Source organism: Palaemon carinicauda, chromosome 36 (genome assembly GCF_036898095.1).
Source record: "Palaemon carinicauda isolate YSFRI2023 chromosome 36, ASM3689809v2, whole genome shotgun sequence".
Taxonomy (NCBI): Eukaryota; Metazoa; Arthropoda; class Malacostraca; order Decapoda; family Palaemonidae; genus Palaemon; species Palaemon carinicauda.
The window spans coordinates 74,569,367-74,584,552 of record NC_090760.1 but is presented as its reverse complement, the minus strand read 5'-3'; the positions used below and the strand labels follow the sequence as shown (position 1 = coordinate 74,584,552).

The window sequence follows — 15,186 nt, the reverse complement described above, 5'->3', positions numbered from 1 at the left end:
TTTTCAACTATTTCGTTTTGTTTACAATGTTTTAACAGCTATTCTTAAAAAGTAGATTTATATGTATAAGAGTTTGCAATTTACATGTTTATTAAATATGTAACATTTTTTTATACTACTTAATTTAGCGTCATTTTATTTTGAATTATTTTTATATAATGAGAAGCTTATACTACAATTATATAATTATTTCAATTTCATCTCCAGGAGCAAAAAAGATATAAGAAACTGTACAACAAGATATGCGTGTCTACCAACGAAGATTTGGCGGCTTTACTCATGTCTTCGGTTCCTGCCCAAGAAAGTAATTTACAAACGGAGTTAGATAATACAGCTCAGGATTCAACCGAGATTGAAAGTACACCACACAAGACAGTAGAAGATGCTGATGGTGGAGACAGAGCAGAGACCACCTCTGAGATTAACAAGGATGACAGTATGTCGACCTGATTGCCACAAATATATTGGGAAGTTTTCACATATAGCCTCAATTGTCACTGATGTGTTGTTATTTCCCTATTGTATTTGTTCCAGTTCAACGTTGAAAAGGATATTGTATTGGGTTCTTAACATTACTGATTTTAGGTATTAATACATAAGGTAAGTACACTACCTACTCTATTTATGAAATGTCTGCTAAAGCTATGATGGACCAGTTTGGGCTGTAAGGCTTATTATGATTTGCAAAGTTATATACAGTAATCCCTCGGCTATTGCGTGTGCTGTGTTCGAAGCCACTCTCCCTCCTCCTACGTTAGTTGAAAAGCCCCAAAGTCGATACAGAAATCTACACCATTTTTTCTTTATTATTTTTATATTTCATTTTCTATTTTTATAAATTTAAGCTTAAATAAGACCAAAAAATGCACTATATTAAGATTTTATGAATGCAGATATAACTAAAGCTTTTGTAGGGCTGAAATTAAAAATATTCAGCTTTTATAGCCCCTAAATAACAATTTTAAGCCCCAAAATTACTATTTAAAAAAGAATAATGCAGATTTAAAAAAGACAAAACTTATCTCCCCCCGCAGAAACCCACAATATAGTATTACAAATGTATACAGTCGCCAACCAACGAACACAATGGGGACCCAAAGGCCGTTCGTTGCTTGGAATTGTTCCTGAATCTATTGTACAAGGACCCATAGAGTTAAATTTTTGCCTAGGGTATGCGTAGCCTAACTTAAAAATGCCTACGACTTTCAGAAGTCAACAATTAGTCCCCTTTCATATAAAATCAACACCAGGTTACTGAAAATGATGTTTGACTGACTTTATCCTCTTACATTATTGTATATACAGTGACTGGAAAGTATGTTATTATCAATAGAAAAAGGCAAAAAATAGCTTTACACTCATACTATGTGCAGATACTTCCATAAGTCTGTTTACCATACGCTTTAAATAAATACAGGTCATTTTATAGTTTTGATACCGATTTCAATGATAGAAACGTAACTGTATTTATCTACTTCATGAATCCTTGAGTAGAGCTAAATTGAATGCAAATGATTTTTTTATTTGCTGGAGGGAAGGCCACGATCTTTTGTTTCCTCATGACTGACAACAAATGGCCGATCATCTGAACTAAGGTGCCCCCCACCCCCCCCCCTCTCTCTCTCTCTCTCTCTCTCTCTCTCTCTCTCTCTCTCTCTCTCTCTCTCTCTATATATATATATATATATAAATATTAGGTGAAGTAAACAATGAGATATCCTACTGTAACATGAGTATTTAACCTAATACTGATGCGATCCGTTTCTTAGTTATAGAGTACGATACTGAAATATTCGTTTGTAAATTATTGCTGTAATGTACAGTCTGGTAAAAAATTGATTTAGAATATGAAATGATTTACTTTACTGTACTGAGGTGAACGGCAATATGACGAAGGATTACCGTATAAGTAATTTTGATCTAATATCCTTTTCTTGCATTTTGTCTACTGAGTTGAATAGTTCTTTCTTTTAACACTGATTCAGCTTATTATTTGCAGGAGCAGAAGTGATTGGAATATCAAAGATGAACAAATTCGAGTGTCCCTCTGATCCTGGCTAAATATTTGTTTCATCATCCATCGACTTTTCAATATTTTTAACGTTTAAAATTTTATATATCAAGAAGTCTTTTGTGCATGTCGAAGAGATCAGGAATATGAAATAGTGATGTGAATCTACGACGAGTTGCTACGTGAACTAGTGACGCTTTTTTTTTTATTGTTCTTATGGGAAATAAGGCTTTACGCCATTTTAGAAAATCCATCTTAAGTGTTATTGTATTGTTGCATGGTTAAACCAATTGTTCCGAAACAAATGCAAACTCTTGTTTTTTAAATAGAAGTAGGGTTGCTGTTGCCTGATTGGTAGCATCTCTGCCTGGTGTTTGCCAGTCGGGGCTCGTGTCCCCGTGTACTGACTTTTCGTGCGATGTCACTTCGTCCACGTCTTTTTGTACAATGTCTTTCCGTCCAATGGACTTTAGTCAATTGGTCCAATTTTAAATCGTTTCAATCCAGCAAAGAAAAAACCCTAGCCAATTCATAACTTCCCCAATAGAAAATTAAACCTTGTAAGGACCTCTTTCTCCCTCCTTGTTCATAATAATTAATTGCCAAACTCCAAAGTATAGGAGTGAAAGTAACTAGTCAAGAAAGTAAAATTAAATGGAAGTGTCTGACAATATAGAATTGAAGAAAGACTGCTCAACATAACATAACTACTCTTTGCGGAATGATAACTTTTTAGCGTAGCTGATTCTTTGAGTATTAAAGTTTAAAAATGTAAGAAATGACATCTGAAGTGAAAATAAAAAAACCAAGTAAAGGTTGATAATTTTAACACATGTAAAATAATGATTTAATGACCTCTCCTTTGTCTCGCACCACGCCCTCTTACAACTCCCATGTAAGTTACATCAGTGAGCAATTAATTTGGAAGGTAATTCGTCATCGCCTATCAATTCCTCATAGGCCTATTCAACATCTTCTGTTGGGAGAAATGCTAATGCTGAAAAACATCTTACTTTAAGACAGAATTCAGTGTGTTTGTTATATTTTTCCTTGAGACCTAGATCAACAATTTTTCTAAAGATGAACTGCCACAGATGAAACAAATATGCAACGATAGATGATTTAGGGAATGATAAATTAAATGACTTATGAATCACAACTTCTAAATTTGCCATGTTAGGATCTATGTTAGGTTGCATAATTTTCAATTGCTCGAAAACTGATTCATATGTTTGCCTGGTTTTATTCGGAAGTAATGCAAAGACCTGTGGGAAACTGCTACTATTAACTTGTACATGAATGCAAAATAGTTGATACCACTGTTCTGGCACAATTTGGAATGTCCCATCACATGCCCAATGACAAAATGATGCCATATCTTCAAGAGCTCCTTCTGATGCAAATATATTCTTTGATGATCCTCGAGTTATCTCCGTAAACTTTCTCGATAATATGCTACGTGAACTTGCTGCTGTCTTTTCAATTGGTTCTTCCTTAATTTCAGCAACTGCTTTTCTAGCATTTAACCTGTTAAGCGTCACCCACGTGATAAACCGTTCACCATGATCTACTCGGTACCGCCTTCAACTGCATATTCCGTTCATGGCTTTAATTGCTTTTTTCAAGCCGTCGGTCTCGTGATATTACGTTTACTCGAATAGTAAGTATAGGATCACCACTTGGCAACACTCTCAGCATATGGGGGCTGTAAATAGAAACTTATATGATGTCTGGCAACTATTTTTTCTGAAGGTAGCTTGACGTTAGAAAACTGGTTTCCTATCAGTGCGCTTCGGGCGTTCATGCGGAAATGGTTGTTTGTTGTTCCTTATGTAATGAACGGTCTAAAGAGGAAGGTTATTTCTTTAGATGAAATAAATGATATTGTTGAGGAATTTGATAATGATAACCTGTTTGATAATGAGAGCACTAGTTATGAATCCTCCAGTGATTAGTATATTGAAGAAACAAAGTTTTCTTTCGATGCCGAAAGCGAAAATGACTTCTCATTACCGAATGACTGGACAACGAGATTTCACAAAACCATATAGGAAAGGAAATACACACACACACAGAGAGAGAGAGAGAGAGAGAGGGGGGGGGGGAGGGGACGACTTATCCCTTTGCTTTTGTTGCTTATCCGGGCGTAAGATTTACGATTGAAGATAAAAAGAACCCATTAGAATATTCAGTATTTTGTAGCCATTTGAAATGAAATAATAGTGGTATTAATTGTTTTTTTACTCTACCTTTTAATTAATATCCCTACTTTTAACTATAATTACGAATTATAAGCATAAAGAAATGATATTAACTTTGAAAAATTATCATTAGTGAAATGACCGCTCAGGGCAAGAAAAGCGTGACGGTGCGTTAGCGGCAACCTGGTCCAGGGGGGACGCATCTAAATATACGTGATGAAGGCGCTCACCAGAAGAATAAATAATTTTTGGTACATTGTCTTCTGTAACCGTGTGAAATGCGCACTGAACACAACTGCATTTTCTCACACCTCAAGTATTCTTTTCCAAGTTTTCTATTAGTTGAATGAAAATCGTAGATGTAATTACTTTCGTCTACTACTTTTCTTTTCTTCATTGATTGTGTGAAGGGCAGATTCAGAAACTGTAAGTACTAAACTTGCAGCACACTATATATAGTACCATACTAAAGAGAGAGAAGGAAAAAGAGACTGTCAAGCATGACTAATGTAATAATTAAAAAATGAGCATATTACTTTATCATAAAAGCCAATAAGGTATAAACTTTTAACACAGAAGTAAAGTAAACAGTAAAAAATATCCCTTAAAACAATTTTCTTTATAAATTGGACCAAATGTCGTTGATCGGACGAAAAGACCTTGGACAAAAAGATGTGGACGAAGTTACATCGACCAAAAAGACCACACACCTCGTGTCCCGGCCAGACTCGTTAGTGCCATTCAGTTTCCGCAACCTTACCATCCTTGTGAGCTAAGGTTGGGGGGTTTGTGAGAGCTTATTAGTCTGCTTAATCATCATCAGCCATTGCCTGGCCCCCTCTGGTCCTAGCTTGGGTAGAGAAGGGGCTTGGGCACTGATCATATAATATATGGTCATTGTCCTGCTTGATAAGGCAGTGTCACTGTCGAACGGGGTTAACCCATTCTCCCGCATGGCCCAATTCGTCAGTATTGTCCCAGATGTGTCCTCGACTAGTCGAGCTACTCCTGTGTGCTAAGCTGATCTTTGTATTTCTCTCATCTGTTCTTTCTGTGTGTTTCAGATGCTTGTCTGGTAAGCTGTGTTTTTTCCTTGTGTTTCTTCTGTGATAAAACATCCATTAGGGATGAGTTAGTTCCCTGGCTGTAAAGATGAACGATGTGGCACTTTTACATGTCTCTACTAGGTTGACCCCTGTTCGACTTCCGCCGCATGCAGGGGTCAGCACTGCAACTTATCTCTAACATGTACTTTTCGTACATGTTGCCCAGCTCATTTAAGGCTCTCAAAATCCTCCCTTTGATAATATATGAGAAAAAGTTTCTCAAAGTATCATGGCAAAACATAAATTACTGTATATCATTAAAATTATACCTGACGAACATGGCAAAGAAAACTAGTTTGCAATGGCATACATTTAATCTTATCAAAAGTTCAATTCATACAAATGTATAAACTAAATGACTGAGGTTATGCAGCTCACACACTCGCACACTTGGACTCAAGCACAACTTGTGGCACTATAATTGTGTTTGACCACAGTTGCGATATTTTCGCACTTCCAACATGCATAGTACTCTTTTTTTTAATCATGCCCATGCTATGAAAATTGGAAAAACTAAAAAGTGGGTAATAAAATAGAGTACAAACTATTATGTGTTCCATCTGCAATACCATAAGTAACAAAAATTACTCCATACAATGCACATCTTTTGCTTTTGAGCAAATATTCTGAGAGTTTTGTGGAGGATAAGTAGTATTTATAGAAAAGCAAAATAAAATTTTTTTTAAGCAGTTGAGAATAAAAGATTAAATTTTTTTTTTTAATTTGTTTTCATCAGAAACAAATTCTGTTTGCCATATAATCTCACTATATTTTCCCACACAGCATGCACCAATTTTCCCCAAATACAACAAGAGTAATACACTAACAACAACTGTTACCTGTGTCACAACATACAGCACAGCCCATGAAACCAATTACACCACATCAACTATAAAGCCAGTCCAAATCCTGTAACCAAATAACCACTGAGCATGTCAATTGAAAAGGAAATAAATTATAAAAGAAAACTGAAAATAACAAAATACCCACTGATAACTGCACGAGATCCACTGTCCATTACTTAACAGTGATTAAAAATACAAAGTTTTCTGAATAATTATCAAAAGATTACAGCTCAAATATTTCTATACATTGTACAATGTCAGGAATTTGCATGAAGCATGAAAGAAAGTTCATCAAAGAGGATGGCCTAATTCTTCGTGACTTTCTTGATGTTTTCCAGTGCTGCCTCTGCCTCCTTGATTTGCTGTTTGATCCTATCCTTCATGGAGCTGTTGGTTGCCTTTTGAAGGCTTTGTTTGAGGTCCTGTAGGGAGAAAGAGGGAACCATATACAAAAGACAGTTGTATTTAGCCTAACATTCCAACTCGGAAATGAACAGCAAACATTCTAGATAGATATAAAACTTCTATCAATTCCTATTCTGTACTCTAGTTTGATCCTTAATATATGATGGTCATGGTGTTGTCCTTTTCTTATTTTAATTCTCAGAGTTCCTCATTTTCATATTTAAAACCTTTTGGTGTGTTGCCTCATGGTTGCTTCTTTTACGTACAGCATTTGCATGATCATTTTTTAAAGATTGTCTTTTACTGATCATATTTTACTATAAGATATATTGTGAAAATATCCGAACAATTTACCTTTTCTTAGAAAAGCAGCTGTGTCAACTAAGTGATTAAAATTCAATGCTTTTCCTAATAAATGCTCATCCCATCAGACATGGGTTCTTAATTCCTCTTTTCTTTGTTAAATCTAGTAATATATTTTGGGCATCAAAAACTTCCTACGTCATATAAATTTTTTTGTTTCAACGCAAACCTTTCGTCTTTCGAAGTAGGGAATTGTCTTCTGAGTAGCTGGAAATAAAGAGGTCCAGTGAGTGAGGGCAAGTAGCCCAACCTCTTCCCTGTTAGAAGATCCTCACTTCTGCGCCAGCAATGATTAAGACTTATCGTACTGATGTGACCTAACTAAGGGCTTTGATATTTTCTTTTTTTTTCTTGCAGAAAGCAAAAGTTGGCTGTTGCTACTTGGGACTATGGATGTAAAGCAAGATTTGTTCTTTCACAAATAAAAACCATTGTTCCTCACTATAGCATATATAACAGCAATTTAAACTTATAATGAGGTGTAAACAACTGACAGGTGGTTTACCTGTTAGTAGCGGGGAGGTAACCCCATTTGGTTCACTGACAAGTCATTCGCTATCAGCTGTCAGTGACAACAGATGTTATCTCTGGCTGGAGTTTTGGCATTTAATTGTTTCTCTTTTCCAGCATATTTGTAGATAGTGTGTTTTGAAGGGCTTTCAGAAAATGTTCAGCAAGGCACCTTCTCGATGTAGAAGTGTTTCTTCCTCTGGGGTTCTTGGAAGTGTGGTATTTATAGCCTGCCTGGCATTCAGGACAAAGGACCTAGTTCTTCCGTGGTTGTCATCCTTAGGAAAGCAGTCTTCAGTGTCCTGAGAGTTGTCCTTGGGGTATTTTAAACAATTCCTCTCACTCCACTTTTACCTTGACAATCCTCGAGGTAGAAAGGCCTTCCCGTTTCCCTTTAGAAACAGGAAAGTTTTCCTCCCAAAGGGTCTTTCTTCCAGCTTAAGGGGAAGTCCTTAGAACTTCAAGGTGGATGTTCCCATGGTGCCCCCACCCCAGGAGCATGAGCATTCCTTTCCTGAAGGCAGTATCTCTGAGGTTTCTCATCTTTCCTCTCCTGTCCAAGGACCTTCAGGGGTGACTTGTTTTTCTGTCCTGATGATCTTTCTCTTGCAAGGTGCTGCGGGTATCTTCAACTTCGAATCCAGGGCCTGGCCCTTCTGGAGGTCTTCTGAGTTTTAGCTCTTTGGACCGCACTCCTTCAGTTGCTGCTTCTCCAATCGTCGTGGAACTTTAAATCTTCCTACAGACACCTCTAGTCTTCCTTTGGAAGGGGAGTGTTCTCCAGGCACTCTTCCCTCAGAAGCACCCTTTAGTTACTGTTTCTCCAGACCATCGTGAAGCTTCTAGACCTTCCTACAGAATTCTCCTGTTCCTTTGGCGGCTTCGGAGCGAGTTTTTTTTCTTGTAGGCGCCATTCCCAAGGGAATCGCTGGTCAGTGGCTATTTCTTCAATCATCGTAGAACATGTAGATGTTGCTACAGATGCCTCTGATGTCCAGCAGCAAAGCCCTTCTTGAGGGGCGTCCTACAGTCCCTGCTGCAGCTGCCTCCAGTGTCTTCAATCTGCCTTCGAAGGAGAGCCCCTCCACGACTACTTCCTGAGCGAAGCGCCCGTCCCCTTCAGTTACTGCTTTTCCAGTTGGGAGTTCTAGTGAGCACGTGCTTGACTCACGCCACCATCAAAGGAGTTGCCGTTCCGAGTATTGCCCTTCAGAGCATGCTTGCAAAGTTATTTCTCAAGCTCGACCATGTGTCCCAGAAGATGGATTGTAGACAAACCTCACTAGATGGTCTTGTTTTCTCCAGGTACTTTTCCCTTGGAAACACCCTAAAGTTGTTGCTACTCCAGACCATCGTGGATCTTCTAGACCTTCCTAGAGGCCACTCCTGTTCTTGGAGGAAGCTGCAGAGGTCATGTCTTCCTTCAGAAGCTCCTGAGGGAGTTTTTATTTCCGGCGCCATTTCCAAAAGCCCAAAGGAATCTCTTCAATGGCTGCTTCTCCAATCAGAATGGACCATCTAGATCTTCCTACATATGCCTCCAGTGTCCACAGCAAAGCTACTTAGTCTCCAGTCTTCCTTTGGAAGGAGAGACTGCTTTTCCAGTTCATCGTAGAATTTCTAGATCTTCTAATAGACAAGGCTTCCACAGGAAGGCTGCATGGAGTCATCTTTCAGACGCCCTTCGATTACTGCTGCAGCGGCCTCCAGTGTCTTCAGTCTGCCTTTGGAGAGAAGCTCTTCCCGGGCTCCTTCCTGAGGGAGGGACTCTTCAGCTCTTGCTTTTCTAGCTGGGAGGTCCAGTGAGCGAGTGCTTGACTCTCTTGGCGCAAGGACTTTCCGCCTTCGGAGTGCTGCTCTTTGGAACACGCTCACAATGTTGTTTTTCAACATTGATCACCTGACCCCGAAGGCAGTTTGTAGACATGCTTCAGGGATGATCTTGTTTTCTCCAGGCAATCTTCCCTTGGAAGTGCCCTACATTTATGACTTCTTGTAGACCTTCCTACAGACCCCTCCTGTTCCCGGAGGAAGCTGCAGAACGCCTGTCTTTCTTTGGAGGCTCCGGAGGGAGAGCTTTTCTTTCAGGTGCCTTCTCAAGGGCATCACTGGTCAGTGGCTGCTTCTCCAATCATCGTTGAACATCTAGAACTTCATACAGAGGCCTCCGATGGCCACAGCAAAGCTGCGTGGTCTCCGTTCTTCCTTCGGATGGAATGCCTTCTTCCAAATACCCTTCAGTTGCTGCTTTTCCAGTTCATCTTGGAATTTCTAGACCTTCCTTCAGACGAGGTGTCGGCATCCTTATCAAGGGATGCCCTACAGTTCCTGCTGCAGCTGCTTCCAATGTCTTCAGTCTGCTTTCAAAGGAGAAGTCCTTCCTGAGGGAAGTACCCTTCAGTTCCTGCTTCTTAAGTGAGGTCCAGTGAGCGAGTACTTGGCCCTTGCTACCTTCGAAGTTGTCCTTCAGAGTGTTGCTCTTCGGAGCATGCTTGCAAAGTTGTTTCTCTAGCTTTACCATGTGTCCTTGAAGACAGATTGTAGACATGCTTCACAGATATTCTTGTTTTCTCCAGCCACTCTTTCCTTGGAAACACTCTTCAGTTGAAGCAGCAACAGATCATCGTGTATCTTCTAGACCTTCATACAGATCTCTCCTGTTCGAGAAGGAAGCTGTGGAGCTCCTGTCTTTTTTTCTTCTTCGGAGGCACTGGAGGTCTAGCTTTTTCTCAGGCGCCATTCCCAAGGGTATCACAGGTCAGTGGCTGCTTCTCCAATCATCGTGGAACATCTACAGATCCCTCCGATGTCCACAGCAAAGATGCTTAGTCTCCTGTCTTCCTTCGGAGGGAGTGACATCTTCCAGGCGCCCTTCAGTAGCTGCTTTTCCAGTTCATCATGGAATTTCTAGATCTTTTAGAGATGCATCTAAAGACTTGCTCTTTCCAGTACTGTGAACAGGTTTTATCCCAGCGAGCAACAGCTGTCAGAACAGTCTGTTCCTGCTAGATCCTCTTGTGATCATAGGTGATATCCCTCATTCAATCGCTACAACTTTCTCTTGTAGAACAAGATCATTGCTTTTCACCTCCTCGTTCTAGACACAACACTTGTCATCATCAGTGAGCTTATGATCCAGCAGATTGTTACAAGCGTTTGTCATATGTTTGCTTCAGAGTTTGTGGCCAACACCCAGAACTTGGTGCACGACTATGTTCGGGACTTTCTCCATCTCTACATGAAGCACAGTGGTGATGCTTCTGTATCCCGTGAGGGATCTGATGACCTATTTGAAGAGAACCCAACATCTCGGGCCCGAGTCTTAACAACCCTTGCTTAGCACTGGCAAAACCAAGAAAGGTGTCCAGCAACAATATATCCCTTTGGCTTCGTGAGATGATCTGTAAAGCATATGCTTCAACTGCCGAGAGGGTCGAGGTACCAGCTACGACCAGGCCTTATGAAGTTAGGGATATAGGTCCTAATCTAGTCTTTACGAATCTCACAGTTTGCCAGGTTTTGAAATGCCAAGCAACCTTCACGGCCTTCTACCTACACGAGAATACAAGACCCTCAGCACATTTGTGCTCTGTCCAGTGGTGGCTGCTCAAGTAATTCTGTAGCCAGCCCAGATCTCTCAGGGGACAGGAGGCATCTTCTCTATAACATGTAGATGTAAGTCTGGAATGAAAAGTAGAATGACTGGCTCTATTCCATTTTTTTTCTTTCCCCTCTCGTGGGGATGGAGCATTACTCGCTAGTTGGGACTTGATGATGGTAAGCTTCTCTTCTGAGCTCCATTCTTTACAATCCAGAAAAATATATTCTTCATCCTCCCTAGACAAGGTGGAGGTTGGTGGAACATATACCAACCCATTAATTATCATTTGCAAAGTATATTCCGCACTTCTATCCACGTCGGGGAAGGGTTACCTAATTTGACCGTGAACCAGGCCCTATCAGCCTATTCATCTCAATGATAAACAAATAGAGGGTTGCAGGAGTCATCTCCTTTGCTCCCATACAGAATCAGGCAGACTGACATTTCCCACAAACAGCATCTCTAGTCAACTTGCAAAACCTGAATTTAAAGAATTTTTTTTTATGAAGTGCAATTATGGAGTCAAGACTGGAAATAAAATTTGAATATATGACAATATCATACAACTCATGAGTCTTATACAAGTCAGCACGTTCTTGTTATACAGTAAAAGGCTTAAGGACTAAACTGTAATTGCTAACCCTTTATGTGAGAGATTCTATCCACCATGAAGTAAAGAATCTTGGATGTAGCTAAGCTTTGAAAAGGAGATAATTCCTTTCTTTCAAGATTTGCCTTTGTTTTCTTTCTCTTCATCTCCTTGTATCACAATAAATTGTATCGGAGATTTTACTGCTTGACTCAAGTGAAAAAGAGCTCATTTTGGCAGTAGCTATACTAGCGCGTACATTTACCCTGATGCGCTATCGTCCGAGCTTGCATGTGAACAGCGTACATAGCTGAAACCTGATGAAAACAATAGACTTGGTTGAAAGTTCGAAAGTTTGTTCATCCCATCGAATAGTAAAATAGATGGGGAGTGCTTACTTCAGCGAGTGCAAGGATATCAAGATCAAACTACCCAATTGGTCTTGTGCTTCACAATCTAGTCGACTTATATAGCGACTAGAATTGCGATCTGCAAGAGATTAGCAACAGGAGGGTCTAAGGTAATTGAAGAATTCAAGGCTCTGCAAGAGGGTTTTGAATCTGCACTGCCCAGCAAATTTTCAGAAACCTTACTTAAAAACTTCCATCAACACTAAAACTCACCTTGGGGAGGTTTAGGATAGGTTTGGTAACGGGCCGAGTAGGAGGACGAGAATTACGGCTTTCGAGGATTTACTGGACTTGAACTTTTAATAAAGGAAGTTAGCAATGTCAAGAGATTATGAAGCTCACCACTTTCGTTAAATATGTTATTTTGATAATAAAATAAATTTTTGAATATACTTACCCGGTGATTATATAAGCTGCAGCTCTGCTGCTCGACAGAAAACTCTACGGAAAAAATCCGCCAGCGATCGCTATGCAAGTAGGGGGTGTACTTCAACAGCGCCATCTGTCGTGCAGGTACTCAGTACTCATTGTAAACAAAGAACTCAATTTTCTCCTCGGTCCACTGCGTCTCTATTGGGGAGGAAGGGAGGGTCCTTTAATATATAATCACCGGGTAAGTATATTCAAAAATTTATTTTATTATCAAAATAACATTTTTCAATATTTAACTTAGCCGGTGATTATATAAGCTGATTCACACCCAGGGGGGTGGGTAGAGACCAGCAATAAATGTTTACATTATTATGAGCTAAGGATTTTTTATTTCATTTTAGAAGTTATCAAAATAACAAAAATAAAATAAATAAGTACCTGGTAAGGAAGTCGACTTGAACAATTACTCTGCCTTTTTAAGTACGTCTTCCTTACGGAGCCTCGCGATCCTCTTAGGATGCTGAGCGACCCCTAGGATCTGAAGTATGAAGGGTTGCAACCCATACCACAGGACCTCATCAAAACCTCTAATCTAGGCGCTTCTCAAGAAAAGAATTTGACCACCCGCCAAATCAACCAGGATGCGAAAGGCTTCTTAGCCTTCCGGACAACCCAAAAACAACAATAAAAACATTTCAAGAGAAAGATTAAAAAGGTTATGGAATTAGGGGATTGTAGTGGTTGAGCCCTCACCCACTACTGCACTCGCTGCTACGAATGGTCCCAGGGTGTAGCAGTTCTCGTAAAGAGACTGGACATCTTTAAGATAAAAAGACGCGAACACTGACTTGCTTCTCCAATAGGTTGCGTCCATTATACTTTGCAGAGATCTATTTTGTTTAAAGGCCACTGAAGTTGCGACAGCTCTAACTTCATGTGTCCTTACCTTCAGCAAAGCTTGGTCTTCCTCACTCAGATGGGAATGAGCTTCTCGTATTAACAGTCTGATAAAATAGGATAAAGCATTCTTTGACATAGGCAAAGATGGTTTCTTAACTGAACACCATAAAGCTTCTGACTGTCCTCGTAAAGGTTTAGTTCGTCTTAAATAGAACTTAAGAGCTCTCACAGGGCATAAGACTCTTTCTAGTTCATTTCCAACCATATTCGATAGGCTTGGAATATCGAACGATTTCGGCCAAGGACGAGAAGGTAGCTCGTTTTTGGCTAGAAAACCAAGTTGTAGAGAACATGTAGCCGTTTCAGATGAAAATCCGATGTTCCTGCTGAAGGCGTGAATCTCACTGACTCTTTTAGCTGTGGCTAAGCAAAACAGGAAAAGAGTCTTTAAAGTGAGATCTTTAAAGGAGGCTGATTGTAGCGGCTCGAACCTTTCTGACATGAGGAATCTTAGTACCACATCTAAATTCCAACCAGGTGTAGCCAAACGACGCTCCTTCGTGGTCTCAAAAGACTTAAGGAGGTCCTGTAGATCTTTGTTGTTGGAAAGATCTAAGCCTCTGTGACGGAAGACTGATGCCAACATGCTTCTGTAACCCTTGATAGTGGGAGCTGAAAGAGATCGTTCTTTCCTCAGGTATAAAAGGAAGTCAGCTATTCGAGTTACAGAGGTACTGGTCGAGGATACAGATACTGACTTGCACCAGTTTCGGAAGACTTCCCACTTCGATTGGTAGACTCTAAGGGTGGATGTCCTCCTTGCTCTAGCAATCACCCTGGCTGCCTCCTTCGAAAAGCCTCTAGCTCTCAAGAGTCTTTCGATAGTCTGAAGGCAGTCAGACGAAGAGTGTGGAGGCCTTGGTGTACCTTCTTTACGTGTGGCTGACGTAGAAGGTCCACCCTTAGAGGAAGAGTTCTGGGAACGTCCACTAGCCATCGAAGTACCTCGGTGAACCATTCTCTCGCGGGCCAGAGGGGAGGAACTAACGTCAACCTTGTCCCTTCGTGAGAGGCGAACTTCTGCAGTGAACGGGGGGAATGCATATAGGTCTAGATGTGACCAATCTAGGAGAAAGGCATCTATATGAACTGCTGCTGGGTCCGGGATTGGTGAGCAATATATTGGGAGCCTCTTGGTCATCGAGGTTGCGAAGAGATCTATGGTAGGCTGGCCCCATGTGGCCCAAAATCTCTTGCACACATCCTTGTGTAGGGTCCATTCTGTTGGAATGATTTGTCCCTTCCGACTGAGGCAATCTGCCATGACATTCAAGTTGCCTTGGATGAACCTCGTTACTAGTGAAATGTTTAGATCTTTTGACCAGGTGAGGAGGTCCCTTGCGATCTCGTACAACGTCATAGAGTGTGTCCCTCCTTGCTTGGAGATGTACGCCAAAGCTGTGGTGTTGTCCGAGTTCACCTCCACCACTTTGCCTTGAAGGAGAGACTTGAAGCTTTTCAAGGCCAGATGAACTGCCAGTAGCTCCTTGCAGTTGATATGCATTGTTCTTTGACTCGAGTTCCAAGTTCCCGAGCATTCCCGACCGTCTAATGTCGCGCCCCAGCCCGTGTCCGATGCGTCCGAGAAGAGAACGTTGTTGGGAGTCTGAACAGCCAGGGGCAGACCCTCTCTGAGGCTGATACTGTCCTTCCACCAAGTCAGGGAAGACTTCATCTTCTCGGAAATGGGGATCGAGACTGCTTCTAGCGTCTTGTCCTTTTTCCAGTAAACAGCTAGGTGATATTGAAGAGGACGGAGGTGTAGTCTTCCTAACGATATGAACTGTTCCAGGGATGATAGTGTCCCTATCAG

The 15,186-nt window shown here is 40.6% G+C and overlaps 2 protein-coding genes across 2 annotated transcripts in view; one reads left to right on the top strand and one right to left on the bottom strand.

Annotated features, from left to right (window-relative positions):
- LOC137628916 (nuclear valosin-containing protein-like) overlaps positions 1-497 on the top strand; it is a 63,987-nt gene extending 63,490 nt beyond the window's left edge. Inside the window, exon 17 of the mRNA XM_068360200.1 lies at positions 208-497. Coding sequence (XP_068216301.1) covers positions 208-450 — 243 coding nt within the window. The 3' untranslated portion in view covers positions 451-497. The remainder of the gene's footprint in view (positions 1-207) is intronic.
- A 5,116-nt stretch (positions 498-5,613) lies between these two features.
- Positions 5,614-15,186, bottom strand: part of LOC137628915 (transducin beta-like protein 2) — a 90,034-nt gene continuing 80,461 nt past the window's right edge. The window contains exon 8 of the mRNA XM_068360199.1: positions 5,614-6,585. Coding sequence (XP_068216300.1) covers positions 6,469-6,585 — 117 coding nt within the window. The 3' untranslated portion in view covers positions 5,614-6,468. The remainder of the gene's footprint in view (positions 6,586-15,186) is intronic.